The sequence below is a fragment of the Elephantulus edwardii genome, unplaced genomic scaffold, assembly GCF_000299155.1.
Source record: "Elephantulus edwardii isolate Elephantulus edwardi_28Jun2011 unplaced genomic scaffold, EleEdw1.0 scaffold00016, whole genome shotgun sequence".
Taxonomy (NCBI): Eukaryota; Metazoa; Chordata; class Mammalia; order Macroscelidea; family Macroscelididae; genus Elephantulus; species Elephantulus edwardii.
Window position 1 is genome coordinate 29330471 of NW_006399766.1, and position 21567 is coordinate 29352037.

General features: G+C 40.7%; 1 protein-coding gene across 1 annotated transcript in view; it reads left to right on the forward strand.

The window, feature by feature from the left end:
* Window positions 1-6051, forward strand: part of LOC102848743 (histone-lysine N-methyltransferase EHMT2-like) — a 79739-nt gene extending 73688 nt beyond the window's left edge. The window contains exon 3 of the mRNA XM_006881911.1: window positions 5337-6051. Within this exon, the coding sequence (XP_006881973.1) occupies window positions 5337-6051 (715 nt within the window). The remainder of the gene's footprint in view (window positions 1-5336) is intronic.
* Window positions 6052-21567: the final 15516 nt, after the last annotated feature.

Below are 21567 nucleotides of genomic sequence, written 5' to 3' on the forward strand. Positions count from 1 at the left end.
TTTTTTTTTAAAAAGAGGCAAAAAATCCATCTTGATCCTTATAATGTTTAAAGGATCAAGTCACTAAGAGAATGTAACCACTAAAAAATATTTACACACTCAATGACAGAACTACAAAATACATGAAACAAACAGCATTGAAGAAAAATAGAAATAGTATGAGAGCTTAACACATCAACTTCAGTGATAAAACAATAGAAAATAACACAATTACATAGAAGATAGAAATAAGATAATCAGCTCAACACCATAGCCATATATAGATCAAAAGCAGCACAATACACTTTCTCACACAGATCATTATCTAAAACACACCATATTTTAATCTACAAAGCAAGATGCAACAAATTGGAAAGCTTTTAAGTACTATAAAGTGTCTCTTCCAATCATAGTGGTATAAAACTGGAAATTAATAATAGAAGGAATAAGGAGGGAGAGTAAATATATGGAAATGGAATAGCTCTTTATTTTAAAACTATTGGGTAGTAGAATAAATGAAAAATTATATTTAAAATTTCAAAGCATTAAATAAAAATGAAACATGTCAAGATTTTTGGGATACCGCAAAAGCAGTACTCTGAGGAGAATTTATAGTAACAAATGTACATACCACAGCCAGAGCCAAAAGACTACAACTTGAACAGTAAGGAAATAAACTGCAGAGGTCCTTGTTGTTATGTAACAATGAGTTGGAAATGACTCACAGCTGACTCTCCATCTGGTTTTCAAAGGCAGTAAATCACATAAAAGGAGATTGTCCACCTTTTTCCCATGGAGCAGCCGGTGGATTTTAACCACGTGCCTTTGGGTTGACAACACAACTCCTTGCCACTAAGCTAGCAGGGCTCTCTAAAGAATGATCTCTAAATAATGATCAGAGCAAAAATAAATGGTCGTTGCTGTTTCTGTCAGCAGAAACTGTTGCTGTTTCTGTTGCTGTTCTGTTCAGTCTACTCTAACTTATAGTGACCCTAAGAACAGCAAATGTGAAGCTTGCCCTATCCTGAGTCATCAGCATGACCTCCAACATTCCCAATGCTAATGTCATTGTGTCAGTCTATCTGGTGGAAAGTCTTCTTCTTCTTCTCTTTAATCAGACTTATTGGACTGAGAGAGACTCAAGGAACCCCTGAGATTATTGTCCTTTTAATCTAAAACTGAAGCCACTACTGGAGCCTCAAGGTTTCAGTCAAACAATGGAAAGGATTATGCAAGAAACAATATCACCAGTAAGTAATGCGTGCCTTAAAAGATTGGCTGGATATGGCCAGCTAATAGCAAAGAAGGCAAAGAGGGACGAGAACTAGAGGAATGGAAACAGAATGGAAATAATGAGAAAGCTGAGACATGGCGAGCATTGTAACTGTCGTCACAGAACAATTTGTAAAAAAATTGTTAAATGGGAACATAATTGTGTAACGTTTCACCTGGAAACAAGAAAATATTGGAGGGAAAGAGCCAACAAGCATTTTCAGGAAAGTAAAAAACCCAAATAATATTTTTAAGTAGTGAGTGATGATGTATAGAAATTGACTATCAAAGAAGTTAAAATACATGGAATTATGGCTTCAGAAGCAGGAGTGTCACCCACTTCCTAAACAACATGCCTCTGGAAACTATGAACTTTGAGAAATGATGATAGTTATAGAATGGCTTCAGGCCTTTTGTTCATAGGGTTGCTGAGTTATGCTCTACTCTACGGCAATCAACAACAGCATTGCTTCGGTTACCTTTTCTTAGGTATAAAAAAAGTTACGATAACACAAATTCCCTATAATCTATAGGCCTTACGTCTCACGTGCTTCTTAAGTGCTTTAATATACTTCATCTCATTTAATGGACACAAAACTATATATGTTAAGGAAACAGAGGCTTAGAGTTGTTGAGTAGCTTTCCTAGGACCAGGAGTGACGAGGTCCTGGTGACGAGGAGGGGAGCCAGGACCTGAGCTGCCAACAATCTCACCCACAATCTTAACTACCCCTCTCCCCTGCCAGGGCTCAGAAGCCTGGTTTTAAAATGCCTCCTGGAAATAGACTATCTTTTAAAAAAAATAAAAGCCTTAGTTCAACCTATCTGACAGAGAATCAAGTTTATTTAATGCAAAAGTTGGAAATGCCTGCCAAAGAATAAAAGAAAATCTCATTCTATTTGACAAACACCTATTTTTAAGAAAATAAAATATAAGAAAGTTTTGTGGTAATAAATCTCTGACTCATGAGAATTAGAAGCCATCTGGGTCTAATTAATCATTACATACTTGTATCTATGGCAATAATTGTATTTTTTTATTCAAAAAGCAATCATGTTGACTCTGTCCACAATCAGCTAAGAGTGAATTATGGTAATGCATGTGTATTGGCTTATCACAACACATAATAAGAAGCAGCTTTCCATGTCTTTATTTTTATTTCTGTCAGCTTAATGGATGTAAATGGTAATGAACAAAAGAGTACAGAACCCTGACAAAGGCCACAGGCTCCTTCCCTCTGCAACTTTCCCCAACTCTTGCACGCACCCCTGAAAAGCAATCCATTTTAACAATTTCTCTTTTCAGTTTTCTGGAATCTGAACATTAGGCTTCTACCTCTGTTTCTCAATTTGTAGCAGCAGATGCCCTGATATGAAAGAGCGAAGCTTCATTTCCACCATCCCTCTGGCCTGCTCGTCTCTTCTTGATTTTTGATCTTTATGCTATTTTTAGTTCTCCACTGGTTACCCTGGAGATTTTTAAATGCAATATTTAAAGCTTTCTATTTCTATCAACTTTTGATAATCTCTCATGGACAATGTAAATGTGAACAGAAGCCACACAACATAAAAAGGTGGGATGAAGACGAGGAAGATGGCCAGTGCAGTGCCCCACGCTTAGAAAGGTCCTGCACTTAGTTTAATGTTCTGCTACTGTTACTGGGAATTTCTTGAGACATTAGATAAAAGCTTAAAAATGGAAAGAGATCTCTGTTCACGATTGAAAAATACATAATTCCTGTAATTTTGACTGAAAATTCAACAAGAATTATGAAAGAATCTTCAATTTTATATTTTTAAGATTATCAAAGATTTGCTTTATCAGATGTCAAAGGTAATTGCTTTAGGGGCACTGAGTTACTGTAAAGGGTGACTAAGTTACAAAAAGAGATTAACAGTAAATTAGTAAGGGTAATACTGTTACTGTTAAAAGTTTGGAAATAAGTGCTGATGATGGCTTCATATCACAATAATGTCATTATTGTCACGGAATTATACTCATTAAAAATTGGAATGACAAATATTTTGTTACATATATTTTTACTGTAAAGTTTATTTTAAAGTTGCTATGACCACACATACATGTATTATCTAGAATAAGCAAGTGTATCTCAAACTCATTAATCACTGTAGAGTGGGAACTGAATCATAACAGGTTTTTGGGAGGCTGTAAATGCCTATATTTCTTCTGCAGGTCAGCTTCATTTACATGTCTATCAACCTGGGCTAGATGGCTCTGAGTTTCGTCCTCTTTATCCTCTTCTCTAACACCCATTGTGCATTTCCCCTTTCTATGTTATGTGAAAACCCAGGTCGTAGACAATATGAGGACATGAGGCTGCCACTCTAAATTTTTATTTATTTATTTATTCTTTTTATGTGTGTACCGTCAAATTGGATCTGACTGGTACAGGAGGTGATTGTTCCTCTTTCTTCAGCAGAGCATCTGGTGGATTTGAACCACGCACCTCTGGGATTGCAGTGCAGTTTCCTGCCACTAGGCCACCAGAGCTCGCCAAGGCTGCCACTCTTATCACAAGGTGTCTTTTTTTCCCTTCCTTCTAAGAAATGCCATGTCATTTATTCAAAGAAAATAAAACAGGGCAAATACATTTCTTAATAACTGGGTTTGTTAAAATCCCATGAAAACATATGGGACAAGGTCTCTTATGTAAGAAGCTGAGAACCCAAACATACAGACACTCCCTTTTCTCTAGCACCTTGATGTAAATGGAACCTCAGCAGTGTAACTTTATGTAAATCTCTCTGTCAATTGTAACCTGGGGGAGTTTTGGGGTTTACTCTGTTGGCCGGTTAGATACTCCCACTCCCTACAACAATAATGGTACAGAATGTTTTAGTGTAAAACATAACCACAGAGAGATATGGTCGCTGGGTTAACAACACAACTCCCGATGGTCTATGCTACCACAGGCAACTGTAGAGAGATCAAATCATGTAGATGATTAGTAGAGGCAGGAGGAAGGGAGGCCATAAAAGGGCTCTGTGTTTAGAAAACATTAAGCTTCATTTAAGATTGGTGGGGAAATTTGGAAACACATAGTAACGATAGTTGAATAGCATGATGAACATAATTAATGTCACTGAATTGGACATGTACATATGTTGAAATGGCAAATCTTTTTGTTACATACATATTTACTACAGTTAGAAAAAAGATATTATAAAGCAAAACTGTTAATACAAGGATAAACAGTGGGGAAATGGAAGAGAATAGAGAGTGGAGAAACAGATCCTTGCATATATAGCAATGATTTCTGACAGACGTGATACTGCACAAGGGACAGACCGGATTATTCAGTAAATGGTGCTGGGATCATTGAATATTCTACCACATGCCATGCAGAAAATATCAATTCCTGTTGTATTAAGGCTTTGGAAAAACATAAACTAAAAATTTTGAGCAGTTCACATAGGAGAATAATGTTATAAACCCAACATAAGAAAATACTCCTTAAACATGGCACATAAAACAATGACAATAAAAGAGAAGAATGAAAATTCACCTTCATTAAAATTGGCAAGGTTTTTCCTTCAAAAGGCTAAAAACAAAGTAAAAAGATAAGTCTTATACTAAGAAGACATTTGCAACACATAGAGTCAACAACAATTAATATCTAGACTAGATAAGACTATGCCCCCACCCACCCACTCCTCAAATAAATCCCCTGCTTTGGGGTCAGTTCCAATCAAAGGTGTTCCTGTCAGGTTTCTGAGGCTGTAAATCTTTATGGGAGGCAGCTGCCTCACCTTTCACCCTCAGATCAGCTGGTAGATTTGAACGACCGACCTTTGTAACTCATTACTCAACCAATGAGTCCTTTCAGAATATGCTTTTTAAATGCCACAAACTAATAAGGCAAATAATCCAGTAAAAACATGGACAAAACACTGGAACAGACACTTGACAGAGGAAACAGAATGAATGGAACATAAAACATGAAAATATATTCAACCTCAACTTCCTCAATAATCTTAAAAATACTACGTATACCACAATTTGATCTTATTTTATACTCATTGCTGTTTTGGAGTTGCTGTCAAATTTGTTCTGACTCATGGAGATCCAATTTAAGAAGTCAGAGAACACTAAATATTTTCAATGTCCAACAACAATTAAAATATATCCGGTGCTGGTACGACAAGGACGGACGGCTGCTCCAGGAGTTTAACAAAATTGAACCTCCCCTGATTTTTGAGTGTAACCAGGCATGCTCCTGCTGGAGGAACTGCAAGAACCGGGTGGTGCAGAGCGGCATCAAGGTACGACTGCAGCTCTACAGGACAGCCAAGATGGGCTGGGGGGTCTGCGCCCTGCAGACCATTCCCCAGGGGACCTTCATCTGCGAGTATGTGGGGGAGCTGATCTCTGATGCTGAGGCCGATGTGAGAGAGGATGATTCTTACCTCTTCGATTTGGACAACAAGGATGGAGAGGGCATCGATGCCCGTTACTACGGGAACATCAGCCGCTTCATCAACCACCTTTGCGACCCCAACATCATCCCTGTCCGGGTTTTCATGCTGCACCAAGATCTGCGGTTTCCACGCATTGCCTTCTTCAGTTCTCGAGACATCCGGACCAGGGAGGAGCTAGGGTTTGACTATAGTGACCGCTTCTGGGATATCAAAAGCAAATATTTCACCTGCCAGTGTGGCTCTGAGAAGTGCAAGCACTCAGCTGAGGCCATCGCCCTGGAGCAGAGCCGCCTGGCCCGCTTGGACCCCCACCCTGAGCTGCTGCCTGAGCTTGGCTCCCTAGCCCCTGTCAACCCCTGAGAATCGACCATGCCCTCTGTGTGTGTCCCGTCCACCCCCCCACCCCCCGGTGGCCACCTGCCTGTCCTACCTGCTGCTCATGACCCACTGCCGTCTTTTCCCTTGACACATTCCTCTGCCGGAAACCCCAGCCAGGCCCTGGAGGTCTGACAGCCCCTGCCTCAGAGCTGGTTCCTCCCTGGGGTATGACTTCCGGGCTGGCCACCCTCTGTCCCCCATCCTCAGCTGAGATTGGATGTGATGTAGTTGGGCCTCTTACCAACTTGTTTCTTTTGTTCTCATTAAATGTTAGGTTTGATAAAAAAAAATTTAAAATATAAACAAATAGTGATTTATTCAGGCAGCAGAATGCTATGTGCAGTTAACTGCCTCTGAAAACCTGCTGAAGGCTCAGCTATGGGTCAATTCCAACTCTACAGTACACGCAGACCCCAAAAAAAACTACAAGCAACATGGATGAATCTTATAAATAGTGTTGAATGGGAAAAACATCACCAGATTACTTCAGTCTGCCATTTTTTTAAGTTCCGAAACAAGAAGGAATTTGGGGGAAACACGACACAACACAGTATTCCGGCTAATAGTCACCCCTGGAGGAAAGCTTGAGAAGGAGTTTGAGTGTACAGGTGGATGAAACACTCAGAGCCCTTTGCTACAGCAGTTACGCTTTTTATTCTCCCTCGAAGGTAATCTTTTTCCTAGCCCACTTGTCTTTTCGAGTGCCCCAGCTTTATGTGTATAGAGGGTAGGAGGAGGCGGAGGTGTCTCTGGTTTTCAGCTCCCCTTGGATTGTTTCCTAGTTAGTTCTCTTATTTTATTTTGGACTCAGATGGGCATTTGAGAGGCTATTTGTAAGAGTTTATTCAACATTCCTTGGTAGGTTTGTTTTGATCCTAAATCACTTTTTTCTAATCTGTTCGATGAACTTGATCTTTTCCAAGTTTTCAGTTCTGCAACATCCATTTCAACTCAAGATCCTGCAAGATAAGGAAGAACTATCCCAGAGGGTGTCCAAGGCTGCGATCTTTAGAAAAACAGACTCGAGTAGTGTTCCAATTCTCAACTTTTCCGTTCACTGGGATTCTGACTATCATATACTAAAAGAAAACCATTCATATCTGTAGGTTTTCAAATCTGGTATCATAGATCTAGGGAGAGCTCTGGGGGCCTACTAAGCCAGGCCAACTTCAAGATACTGCCAATCTAAATACAGGCAGTTTGAGCCCCAGCTTCTTCATGGGAGAAGAATGGGCAATCTCCTCCCAGGTTACTTACTGCCTCTGAAAGCCCATTGAAGGGTCAGCTATGAGTTGGTCCAACTCAATGGCACATAACCACAACCACCACCACAGATCTGTATGTAATATTGGTCTATAATTTTATCACTATATATTATATTTTACATCTCTTTCCTGCTGACTAATCTTGTCAATTTGTGCTGTGTTCATTTTGTTTCTACTAATCTGTCTTATAAAGTGTTTCTAGTGACCCTATAGGACAGAGTAGAAGTGCCCTGAGCATTTTCAAGGCTATAATCTTGACAGAAGCAGACCAACACATCTTTCTCTTGAGAGGCAGCTGGTGAGTTCAAACCTCTGAAATAGTTAGCAACTGAGCATTTAACCATCTCACACAAGGGTCTCACAATAAATGTTTACAGAATACTCCAGGGTCTCCACAAGAAAAAGACTGATAACCCAATTACAAAATGGGCAAAAGACTTCTCACAAAAGAGGACATTCAGATGGCCAACAGAAATGCTCAAACACTGGTAATAAGAGAGATGCAAGTCCAAACCACAATGAGATACCATCTCACCCCAGTAACTGTGGCAAAGTTTAACAGGACAGCAAGCAATAAATGTTGGAGAGGATGTGGAGAGATTGGAACTCTCAGATACTGTTGGTTGGATTATAAAGTGGTACAACCACTCTGGAAGGCAGTTTGGCCTGTCCTCAAAAAGCCAAGCATAGAAATTCCATATGACTCAGCTATTCCACTGTGAGGAACATATCCTGAGGAAAATTGAACTGAGACACAGAGATTTGTACACTGATGTTCATAGCAGTGTTAGTCACAGTATCAAGAAAATGGAAATAACCCAAATGTGCATCAACAAACAAATGGATTGAGAAATTGTGGTACATTCACATGGTGGAATACTATACAGCACTCAGAAGCAAAGATTGTTTAAAAAAATACTATGTGGGGAGCTCTGGTGGCCTAGTGGCAAGAAGCTGCACTGCAATCCCAGAGGAACACGGTTCAAATCCACCAGATGCTCTGCCGGAGAAGGAGGCGCAATATCCTCCTGTACCAGTCAGATCTGATTTGATGGTACACGCACACAAAATAATAAAAAAAAATACTATGTAACATAGTACAGGCTAGACAGCATTATGCTAAGTGAACTAACTCGGTCTCTTAAGGACAAGTATTGTGTAAGACCAGTACTGTAAAAATAGAAGGATAACTACCAGTAAGATGTGCATAGAAGTTCAAAGGGTGAAGGGGCGGGGCCAAGAGAACCTGAGAGAGGGAGGATGGGAAATCACAGGATGGCAAAGTTTGTTAGGCTCAAGGAGGAGATGATGGGATTAGGAAAGATCCAATGGGAATTTGAAAAGATAGGGTGATAGTGGGCATAGATCAATGGTGACTGGCTTTATATAATGCAATGTATGGGAATATAGTATGAAACACAATGTGAATGAAGGAAAGTGTGAAATACAAACACAATACACAGTTTGTATGCAAGCCAATATAAAAAAAGTCCTCTTATCCTCTCCTGATTATGAATTTTTGGCTTTGTTTGCAAATCGATGCCATAGACTAGGACTTATCAATTTGTTACCATTTTGTTTCATATGATTCTTATAATTTGGGGTTTTACACTTAGACCTCTGATGCCCTTTGAGCTGGTTTTTGTGTATAGGGTAAGATGCAGATCCTGTTTGTATTTTCACCTGGTTGATATCCAGTTTTTGCCAGCGTCATTTTAACAAATGGTTAGCAAGAGACTGTCCTTTCCTCATTTAATGGATTTGCTTCCTTGTCAAATATCAGTTGACTGTAGGGAGATGGGTTGATTTCCAATTGCTTCAATAGCCACAAGACTAGGAGCTGTTTCAATTGTCTTATCTATCTTTCCAGGAAAAAAAAGGAGTAAAATAAACTGCGAGGGGAGGGGGAATACTTCTGCTGAGTTCATTTTAAAGAGTTTTTCTAGAAACTTCATCCAATAATTTCCAAGTCATTGGCCACTCTTATTTAATATGTTAGGCTACTGTGTTGTTTTATGGACACAGATTTAGGTTTATTATAGTTTTGCATTTTATAAATTCATAATGTCTGTCTTTGGTGATCTGTCAATATCTCGTGTATTTTTTATTATTTGAAATTTTTAAATTGTATACCCAACCTCATAGACTGAATCATTCTGGTTTGTTTTAAATCTCTGTCTTTTCACCAGAAAGATCAGTCATTTAAATATAGTATAAATCTCATATATTTGATTTTGTTTTATATCTAGTCTATTTTATATTATTTGTTGTTCTACCTTGCCCTTTTTTTACCTTTACTTTAATATACATGATTCCTTACTAATTTAAAACAAGACAGAAAATACTGTCTCTGTCAAAATATTGGGTTTCCTTCTCCTTTTCCCAATGTTAACAAGATTGATTGTTTAAAATACTTTCACTCAGGGTGCTCTGGTGGCCTAGTGGCAAGATGCTGCACTGTAATCCCCGAGGTACGCGGTTCAATTCCACCAGATGCTCTGCTGGAGAAGGAGGGAGCAATCTCCTCCTGTACCAGTCAGATCTGATTTGACGGTACATGTAAAAATAATACAATAAAAAAAATTTAAAAAAAGGTGTTTAAAATACTTTCACTCAACACTATGTTCTCTTCTTCCTATCCTTTGAAAAACTTTTCTTTTTCTTCATCTCCCACAGTCCATCCTTATTTCTGCTGGATGCACGAACAATTTGTAAAATAATACTAATAATGAAATTAGACTCATACCTCCCATCTTTTTTTTTTTTAGTGTTTGGGACTATTTCTTGTTTTCATTTAGTCAATTCCTCTCAGTTTCGCAGTCAGTTTTACTTTTCAAATTGCACTCTCCATTTGCCACCCTCTGCTTTGTTGAGTGGGAGCGCACGCACACACGCACTCCCCCCCCACACACACACACACACGCCCTCTTCTCTCGCACACAAATGCACACAGTCACATTCTTCTTCTCCTCCTAAGAAGCGCACACACTCAGAAGCCGATCTCGTCTTTTCACAAACATACAAACATTACACTTTGCCTCCTTGCCCACGAAACACACCCACTCTCCCCGCTTGCTGTCCACTTGACGGCACTGTCTCTCTTCCCTCCCCAGGCTTGTCTTACAGGCTCATTACTGTACACTCCCACCTCTCCCCTCACGCTTTACTGCCCTGTCCACACTCCACACAACTCTGTCGCTCTCCTTTTCCTGCACTGCTTCCCCACATCGTCACAAATAAGTCACACACTCACCTCTCCTCCACCCCCACCCATCGTGTCTGCACTGTCCTCTCCTTCCCAGCTTGGCCACTCATCCTTACACTTGCATTGTTGTACCCACGCGCACGCGCGTACACACACACACACACACACACACACACACACACCTCACTTTGTAACCTGCACACACTCGCTTCCTTGGCCCCTCGCCCCATCTTATGCAAAAATTAAATTTAAATGGATCTTAGAGCTAAACTTGTAGGGATTTTACACTGTTGAATCAATTTAGACTCATGAGGACCCCACATGCGTAGAGAAAAGTAGCTCCATTGGGTTTTCAAGGACGGGACCTTTCCAAGACCTGCCTTCCAGGATACCTCTGAATGGGGTCAAACCAGTAACCTTTCAGCTAGGGGCTGAGTGACACAGAACTTTGTCGCCCTGGGACACTTACCTAAAGCTAAAAGTTATACTTTCAAGACTTCCAGAAGGTGTTGTTATGTTCCGTTGAGTAGGAACTGACTCATAGCTGACTTTCCAACACATTTTTAGAGGCTGTAAATAGCACTGGAGGAAATTGCCCATCTTTCTACCTCAGAGCACTTGCTGGATTCGAACCACATGCTTTTAGGTCAGCAGAACAACTCCTTACCACTAGGCCACCAGAGCTCCCCTTCTAGAAAAAAAAAAAATCTTTGTCACTTAGAATAAGCGATTGTTTTTCTTTTTCTTTCTTTCTTTCTTTTTTTTTTAGGTAAGCAAGCATTGTGAAACTTCCTCTCACATACTTTGGGCATGTGGGAGGGGCCAGTCCTTGGGAAAAAAAGCATTATGCCAATAAGAGTGGAGAGTCAGAGAAACACAGGAAAGCTCACAACAAGACAGATTGACACAGCGACTATAACAATGGGCTCTAGCACATCAGTGATGCTTAAAGTGACACAGGTTAGCAGGGCAAGGTTCAGATCTGTTGTAGTCAATTCGACAGCACCTAACAACAACAACCACAAGGATGCAGTGCGTGCTGGTGGCCTAGTGGATAAGGAGTTGTGCTGCCAACCCAAAGGCATTTGGTTGCCGGGAGAGGTGGGCAGTCTCCTCCTGTGAAATCTACTATCTCTGAAAACCCACTATAGGATCAACTATGAGTCGATTCCAACTTCAATGTACAGCAGCAACTTCACAGAGTACAATTCATTTAGGAAAAAAGTAAATCAACTGGGTTTCAGCAGACTCCATTTGTTTACACACGTGTAAATATGTTTGTTGTTAGGCGCTATCAAGTTGACAAGGACTTACAGGACTCCAGGAACAACAGATCGGAACCTTGCCCTTGCCATCCTGGCAATCTCCATCCTGTGCCCCCTCACCGTGTCACTGTGTCAGTCCATCTTGTTAACATTTCCTGTCGTGAAAACTCTCTCCAAGGATTGGTTCCTCTTGACAACATACTCAAATTATAAGTGACAAAGTTTTCCCATCCTTGCCCTCATGAGCACCCTGGATGCACTCCCTCCAAGACGACTTTGTTTGTTTCCTTGACAGTCAATCCTTAGGCTATTCAGTACTCTTCACCAACACTACAATTTAAAGACCAATTCTTCTGCTGTCATTCTTATTCATGGTCTAGCTTTCAGACTCCTACAAAGTAAAGAAAAGATGAGCCTTAGTCCTTAAACTGACATCTTTGTTCTTTAGAACTTTGGAGAGGTCCTTGACAACAGATTTCCCCAGTGCAACTCATCTTTTGATTTTTTTAAATTAAATTTTAAATTTAAACTGGTTTACTTACAAAGTTTGCGTACATTGTTTTTCACCCCGATCTTTCCCATTTCCTTTACCCACCTCTCCTTCCACCCATCAAATTGTGCAACCCTGTGATTAACACCCTCCTCCCCCCCACTGCCACTCATCCTCACTCGCTGCTCCCCCCTCCCTCCCTTGGATCCTCATAAATGTTCTACAATAATAGTCTTACACAGTATTTGTCCTTATGGGACTGGGTTAGTTCACTCCACATAATGCTCTCCAGTCCCTCCCAAGTTAGGTAGTGATTTACAAAATCATTACTCCTATGTCGTTAGTATTCCATCATGTGAAACGACCATAATTTCTCAATCCATTCATTTGTGGTTGGACATTTGGCTGTTTCCGTGTTCTTGTAATGGTGGCTAACACTGCTGTGAGCATCGGTGTACAAGTCTCCATGTGTGCCTCAGTTCTCTTTTTCTCAGGGTATGTTCCAAGCAGTAAATACTGCTGCTATCATGGACATTGACTGTAGATCCAAGTAAAGTGGAATCCTTGACCACCTCAATCTTCTCTCCATCTATCTTGCTGTGGCCTATTGGTCCAGTGGTGAGGATTTTTATTCTTACGTACCATCCAGGTACCTGTGAGTCACTGTGACTCTATGACTAAAAGATCTAAACATCTGATTAGAAGCTCCAGCCCACTGTTACAGGCACTGTATCTTGTGGAGGCTCTCTACCATCTTGTAGACGGTCTCTCTCTCTTTCTCTGACTCTCCACAGCATGATGTCCTTTCCAAGAACTGGCCTCTCCTGATGACATGCCCAAAGTTTGGGAGACAAAGTATAACTGTTCTTGTCTCTGTGGAACACCCTGCTCACACTTCCTCCAGGACAGGTTGGTTTGTTCTTTTGGTGGTCCATGGGATAGTCCATACTCTTCTCCAGCTCCACAATTCAAAGGCTTCGATTCTTTTTCCTGTCATCCTTGGTCATTGTCTAAGTTTCAGATGCATGCAAAGCAACTTTGGATCAGATACACCTTGGTCTTTACCTGAAATCCTTGTTCTTTAGAACTTGGGAGAGATCCTTGACAGCAGATTTTCCCAATGCAATATGTCTTTTGATTTCTTGACTGCTGGTACTGAGGGTGTTCATCCCAGTAAAATGAAATAATTTACAATTTCAATCTTTTCTCCATCTTTCATAATGTTGCCTATTGATCCAATGGTGAAGACTTTTGTCTTATTAATATTGATGTGTGTGATCTATATTAAATAGAAGGCTATAGTCTTTGATTTTCTGCAGCAAGTGTTGCAAGGCTTCTTCGTTTTCTGCAACAAGGCTGTGTCATCTGCATAACGCAGGTTGTTTATGAGTCTTCCTCCAATCATGAAGTCACAGAGTCCTGCATCTCAAATGATACGTATATCAGCATGCAGACCGAATAGGTATGGAGTAAAAAATAGAGCCCTGACACACCTTTCCTGATTTTAAGCTATGCAGTGTTTTCTTGTTCTGTTTAGACACTGTTTCTTGGTCTATGTATGGGGGGGGTGTTATGTATAGATTTTTCTATAAATACAATTAAGTGTTCTAGGATTTCCATTCTTCTCGATGTTAGCCATAATTTTTATGACCCACATGGTCAAATGCCTTTGCATAATTAATAAAGCACAAATAAGCTACTTTCTGGTGTCATCTACTTTCGACTAAGATCTGCCTGATATCAGCAATGATATCCTTGTTTCCATGACTTCTTCTGAATCAAACTTGAATTTGTGGAATTTCCCTGTCAACACACTTTTCTAAATGTTTTCAAATAATCCTCAGCAAGAATTAATTACATGTGATACTAATGATATTGTTCTACCATTTCCACAATCTAATGAATCACTCTTTTGGGGAAAGGGAACAAACATGGATCTCTTTCTGTCTGTTGGGCAGGAATCTGTCTTCCAAATTTCTTGGCATAGACTGGTGAATACATCCAGGACTGTATCTGTTAGTTGAAACAGATCAATTGGTAATCTCATCTATTCCTGGGGCCTTATTTTTTGTCAGTGTCTTCAGTGCAGGTTTAACTTCTTTCATTACTATTGGCTCTTGTTTATATGCTACTTCCTGAAATGGTTCCTTGTCAGTCACTTCTTTTTGATAGAGTTACTCTGTGTATTTCCTCCATCTTCTTTTGATGCTTCCTGGACCATTTAAGATTTTACCCATAGTATCTCTGTGCTTTACTGAGTGTGCAATGGCATTTGACTGTGTGGATCATAACCAGTTGTGGCTGACATTGAGAAGAATGGAGTCCCAGGGCATTTAATTGAGCTCATGCAAAACTTATACCTGGACCTGGAGGCTGTTGTGCAAACAGGGCAAGGGAACACTGCATGGTTTAAAATTAAGAAACAAGAGAGTCAGGGTTGTATTCCCTCTCCATACTTATGTAATCTGTATGCTGAGCAAATTATTCTAGAAGCTGTACTCGATGAAGAGGAATGTGGCATCAGGACTGGAGGGAGGCTCATCAATAACCCGCATTATGCACATGACACAACCCTGCTTGCTGAAAGTGAGGAGGACTTGAAGCACTTGTAGAAGATCAAAGAATACAGCCTGCAGTATGGATTGCCTCTCAATGTCAAGAAAACAGAGATTCTTACCACTGGATTTATAGGCAACATCATGATGGATAGAGAAAAGATTGAAAATGTCAACAGTTTCATCTTTCTTGGATTCACACTTAACACCCTTGGTAACAACAATCAGGAAGTAAGGAGACACACTGTACTGGGGAAATCTGCAGTTAGGGACCTCTCCAAATTGTTCAGGAGTAATGATGTCAGTTTTGAGAACTAAGGTGCATCTGATTCTGGCCATAATCTTTCCAATTGCTTGTTATACATCTGAAAGCTAGACAAAGGATGGCAGAAGAATTGATGCCTCTGAGCTGTGGTGTTGGAGAAGAGCACTGAACATCCCATGGACAGACAAAAGAACAAATATGGGTTAGAGAGGGTGCAGCGAGAGTGCTCTTTGGAGACAAGAATGATGAGGTTTCATTCACCTCACATACTTTGGACATGTGCTAGGAAAGGCTATTCCTTGGAGAAGGACATGATGCTGGGAAGAGTGTAGGGTGGGCGAAGGAGAGGAAGACCCTCAACCAGGTGGACTGATGCAGTGATTGCCACAATGGACTCTTGTGTGTAAGGAAGTGTGAAAATGGCACAGGATAGAACAGGGTTCAGATCTTCTATTCATAGGGTTGTTATGAGTCATACTCAACTTAACAGCACCTAACAACAAAAACAGCAACAACAATCTCTCAGTATTGCAACTCAAGGCTTGAATTTGTTCTTAGTTTTTTAGCTTGAGAGATCCTGAGCGAGTTCTTCCCCTTTTTATTCCAACTCTAGTTCTTTTCACATTTCCTTATAATAACTCGTGAGCTGCCCTCTCTTTCTTCCCTTTGTTTTTGGCCTAAGTTCTAATGCAATTTTCAGAGTCTCTTCTGACATTCAATCTGGTCTTTTCATTCTTCCTTGTCTTTATAATGCTCTTTTGATTTCCTCATTGAGGATATCCTTGATGTCATCCCACAAATTATCTGATCTTCAGTCACTTATGTTCAGTAACTCAAATCTATTTTTGAGATGATTTTTAAAATGAGGTAGAAGAGACTCAAGATCATATTTTGGTAGATAGATAGATAATAGATGATTGATAGATAGATAGACAGACAGATAGATGTTGTTGTTGTTAGGTTCTATGGAGTTGATTACAACTTACAGTGATTCTCTGAATAATCAGCATGAACTCTGTCCTCTCCTGCGCCATCCTCATCATCTCTAACATACTGGAGCTAATTGCTGTGGTCACTGTGCCAATCTGTATCTCACTGAGGGAGTATGTGAGACTCAGAGATGTCTCTATGGAGCACTCTGGCTGCACCTTCTCTTAGATATATCTATTTGTTCTTTTGGCAGTCTATGGGGTATTCACTACTCTCAACCCCACAGTTCAAAGGCATCAATTCTTCTGTCATCTTTATTCACTGTCTAGTCCCCAGATACACAGCAAGTGATTGAAAAGACCATGGTTTCTCTCAGGCACACTTTAGTCTGTAAACTAACATTATTGGTCCTTACTACTTTGGAGAAGAAGTTGTTGACAACAAACTTTCCCAAGGCAATACATCTTTTGATTTCTTGACTACTGGTACCAGGAGTGTTACTTGTGGGTCCAAGAAAGATGAAATAGTTGAAAATGTCAATCTTTTCTCCATCTATCATAATGTTGCCTATTCAGTGGTGAATATAACAAGAAAAGATGCTCAACCTGAGCATTCATCAACCAAATACCAATGTGCAACAATGAATGAATAAAACAAAAAATGGAAAAAATTAAACCCAGAAGAGGTACTCTGAACCTATTTGAAAGGTAACTTTTTTTTTTAAAGAAATTTTTTTAAAATTTTTTTTTATTTTGTGTGCGTGTCCCGTCAAATCAGATCTGACTGGTACAGGAGGATATTGCACCTCCTTCTCCTGCAGAGCATCTGGTGGATTCGAACCATGTTCCTCTGGGATTGCAGTGCAGCTTCTTGCCACTAGGCCACCAGAGCTCCCCGAAAGGTAACTTTTTAATGGCAATATTGAGTGCTGACAAAAATGATGAGTAACATACAGTCCTGATAGAAGCTCTATTTTTCAAAACATTTTGGCAATTTCTCATATTTAGAGACACATTTAGACATCTGATGCAACAATCTCATACCTGGGTATTTACCCAAGAGAATCAAACACTTTTATTCAAAGTAACATGATTATTACATGAAGATTCAAAGCAGTTTCATTTTTCTAATTGGCCAAAACAGAAAGCAACCCAAATGCCTTTTGACTTAAAAATCCATTGCTGTTGAGTCGGTTGCAACCCATGGCAGTCTTTCATCAGTTGCTGAGTCTATAAATCTTTACAGGAGACTGTCCCCCAGGCTCCCAGCAACTGCTGGTGGCTTAATGGTAAGGAGTTGCACGCTCAACTCAAAGGCATGTGGTTCAAATCTGCCAGTTGCTCGGCTGGAGAAAGATGGACTATGTCCTCCTGTGTGATTAACTGTCTGAAAACCTGCTGGAGGGTCAGCTGTAAGTCAGTACCAACTCGATGGTACACACGACCACCACCACCTTTCAGTTAGCAGTGAAACATGGAATGCCATTGACACACAAACTGGTTACACACACACACACACACACACACACTCACTACAGTTGTTGTTGTTGTTGTTGTTATGTGCTGTCGAGTCACTTGCGACTCATAGCGACCCTATGTACAACAGCCCTAAACCCTGCTCTACACTATGCCAATTGCACTGTCTCTGACACACCCATCCCGATTACCCCAGTCACTGAATCAATCTACCTCATAGAAGGTCTTCCTCTCTTGTGCTGTCCTTCCACCCTCCCAAGCATGATGTCACTCTCCAAGGAACAATCCCTCCTTGCAACATGTCCAAAATATGTCAGAATCTTTGCTTCCAAGGAGCAGTGTGGTTTAACCCTCTCTAGGACAAACCTGTTCATTCTCACCTGTCCATGGCATATTCAGTACTCTTCTACAGCACCACAACTCAAAGGCATCAATTCTCCTTCTGCCATCCATAGTCATTGTCCAGCTCTCTGGTGCATAACAAGTAATGGCAGAGACCATGGCCTATATAAGAGCACCTTAGTCTCCAAACTGACATCGCTGCTCTTCAGTACTTTAGAGAGATCTCTAACCGCAGACTTTCTCTACACAATACATCTTTTAATTTCCTGGCTGCTCGTGCTAGGTGTGTTGATTGTAAAGCCAAGCAAACTAAAACTGTTATCTCAATCTCTTCACCATCCATACTGATGCTGACAATTGGCCCAGTGGTGAGAATCTTTGTTTTCTTGATGCTGAGCTTCAATCCATATTGAAGGCTGCAGTCCTTGACCTTTTATAGCAGGTCCTCCTCAGTTTCAGTAAGCATACAGTAGTATACAGTAATACAAAGCAAAGGACTCATGATGTATTCAGCAACACAGATGAATTTCAAGTGCAAAATGTTATACTCACAAGGCTATGTATTGTTGTGGGAAGAATTTATGGACTTGGGTAAAGTTAGGGAAAGGTTTACACGGACAGAAATAATTGTGACAGGTTCACAGGTATGCGGAGCAGCGATCAGTGGATGGGCGTGGAGGGTGAAGGGAAAAAGCAGGCAAAATGACGATTTGACAAGATGTAATAAATGGCATTGATCAGTTGGGAGACATGTTAGAAAACAAAACACATAGAAATGATTGGGTGAAAACCAATCTTACAGAAGGCTGAGCACTGTATGACTTCATTACCGTCTCATTCTGTGAAGGGCCGCACTGTGGGGTCAGAAGACAGAGCAGGAGCTGAGTGCGAGGAGAAGACTGTTTGAACTCATGGAACCACTAACCAAAAAAAGCAATTGTACTTTATGTAAATTATGCCTCTTTTTATGTCTTTTTAAATGTGAAAGAAACAAAAGCAGCTCCTTCTTTGCCCTGTGGTTACTTTCCTGTCCACACAGTGATAAAGCACCACGTCCTCTCCTTCCAGGGAGTTTGGTGCCTAGAGCCCAGAAGATCGTCAAGCGTGGGATATGATTTTTCCAGAATCAGAACCGGCCAGCCAGGAGTTGAAATCCCTGCTGAGGCTCCAGATGGGCTCTGAGCTGATAATGGAGGCTTCAGGAATTTAACTGTTTCAGATGAGCTCTGTTCTGGAGGGCCTGTAAGACTAGCATTGTTTTGCATGTTAGCTGCTGGCAGTAGCAAGCTGCCTCCGGGGCAGGGCCTGCCACCCTCAGAGTTTAGAGTTCAGAACACATTTTCTTGTCATTTGAGGGTCCCCTCTCTCCCCCGCCCCAGGCTCTTCCTCAAGCACTGCAACAGGGGCGGGCCCTTTCTCTCCCACCAAGCCCTGAGGGAAGTCTCCTACCTACTGACCCCTGGTGACTTTCTGCTTGACTCCTTCGGGCTGTGCATGCACTGGGAGCCCATTGTGACCCAGGAGGGTGGGGAGAAGAGGCTCCCCAGTGTTCTCCTGGGGTCCTTCCATCTACTTGTTCCTGTCTGTGTGTCCACTGCCAGAATGACCATCTTACCAGCAAAGCCACACATTTGCCTTCTTTCCAATAGTGTCCATTTAGTCACACTCAACTCCATGGCACCTAACAACAGCCTCCATCTTCTTATAATTTGCATTCCTCAACTTTTATTAAAGGGACAGTCTGGATTCTTCATTTCCTCGCTCACAGACTGCAGCCTCAAGCTAAGACTTTAAACATCAAACTGGAAGAAAACAAAAGAAGCAAATCAACCCCTTTTCTCCCAAGGCCAAAGTGACCTTGGAAAAATACTCTTCAGTAACAGCAGGGCCCAGTCTCCCTATCCAGCAAGGTCATTTCCCCATAAATAACAGGATGCCTGAAGTAAGATAGAGAAAGTGTTTCATTTCCAAAAGTTAGGCTTAACTTAAGCCTTTGAACCGTCTCCAGGCCATTTCAGTTCAATACACTTGGGAAACACGAATTATTCAAGAAATGATGAATTTAGAGATAGTTTGTTAAGACCCATTCAAAGTCCAATCATCTAATTTAACTGCCCCCCCCAAACACATGCACACATTCACTTGTCCTTTAAGCAAAATTCCAAACAGAAACTGGGTGGTTGGGTTTTTTGTTTCACCAAAGGAAGTAAGAGAACTTTGTTTTTCTTGGAAAGTCCTATTTATTATGTAAATAATCATTTTGGGATTTAGTGGGGTTTAAAAATGTGTTTTATTATACTTTTTTATTTTGATTGGAGCACACTAGGTTTCTATTTAAGCACTCACATACATTTTGTTTTCAGACACTCATTACCATACTTTGTAACCAGTCCTCACATCCCTCTCTGCATTTATCATTCCCATTTTCCTTCTTTCCTACCCCTTCCTTCCGACCTTGGGAACTTCTCTTTGAGCAAATGCTGCCCTTTTGATCTCCCAGGGTTGATTGTTCTAGGGAGTGTCCACTGGGTATGATCTCAAACCAAAGGAATTCACTTGCTTAAATCACAGAGGTCAAAGATTTCAGCTGCCTGGAAAGGAGGCAGCTTTGTAAGTAGAGGGTTAAAGGCATTACTGACACTATGGTTCTTTTCCTTATGAGCTTCCTCTTTCCTTGGTGGCGGGGTTAGGGAAGCGGTAGGAAAAAAAATAAAGCTGTAAAAACTTTATTGGCTTGCTTATCTTCTAGCTTTAAAACTTTGTCTCTTCCGAATTCCTGGCTCTGTAATCTGTATTTGCAAAGAGAGTCAGCCAGTTCCGTGAAAAGGAAAGCAATTGTCCTCATTGCTGCCATGCCTGAAGACTCGCTCACTGTTAGGGTTCCAAGGTGGTCCTCAAGACCTCCCTGATATCCTGTGCTGCCATTTGAACTATCAGGAACAAGGGAGGCAAATGTGCAACAATGAGTGAATGGAAATCCAAGCTCTTGGTAAACTTTCATTAGAAATCTCAATTTAAAAGAGATATGTGACTGGGTATTTCTGTCATCACAGGAGTCTAGAGCGAGGGCTGTACGGTAGAGGGGACCTGGGGGAGGGTTTGTAAAACAGTGAAAGAATCTTTTCTTTTACTTTTTCATAATTTTTTACTCATGTACTTATAACTTGTTAGTTAAATTTGTGTCTTCTAGGTTGCAACCCCCCCATGATACATCTTCAGGGATATGAACATGTACGGCTAAGCACAATTAATAACAGTGCATCTAAATTCCAAAATCAATCTCCATAAGTCTATGTGTTTCCTACTGCCAAAGGGGCCCTTTAGAGTAGTGAGAGAAGACCTTCACCCTGAAACCCACAGCGTCCCTTTTCAGCAGGAAGTAGCTAAGAGAATATGCCATCCCCTTTTCCTTATGAATCAGAGTGAAGTCTCTCTCAGGGAGGAGTGATAGGGAATGGCAAAGGACACACCGACAAAGGAGATTAATCAGAACTGACTTTGACAAGCACTGTGGCAATTGGACAATTAAAACAGACACTCGGATGGCGGGGAAGAAGAACAAACTGGGGAGGAGGGTAGAGAGAATGGTGCAGCAAGGAAGGAATGAAAGCCCCAAATCCCTGTAAATGTTCATTAAAACTAATAAAATTTAATAAAAAAAAGTAAAAAAAAAAAGAAATCTCAATTTAAAAATAAAGAAAAAGGA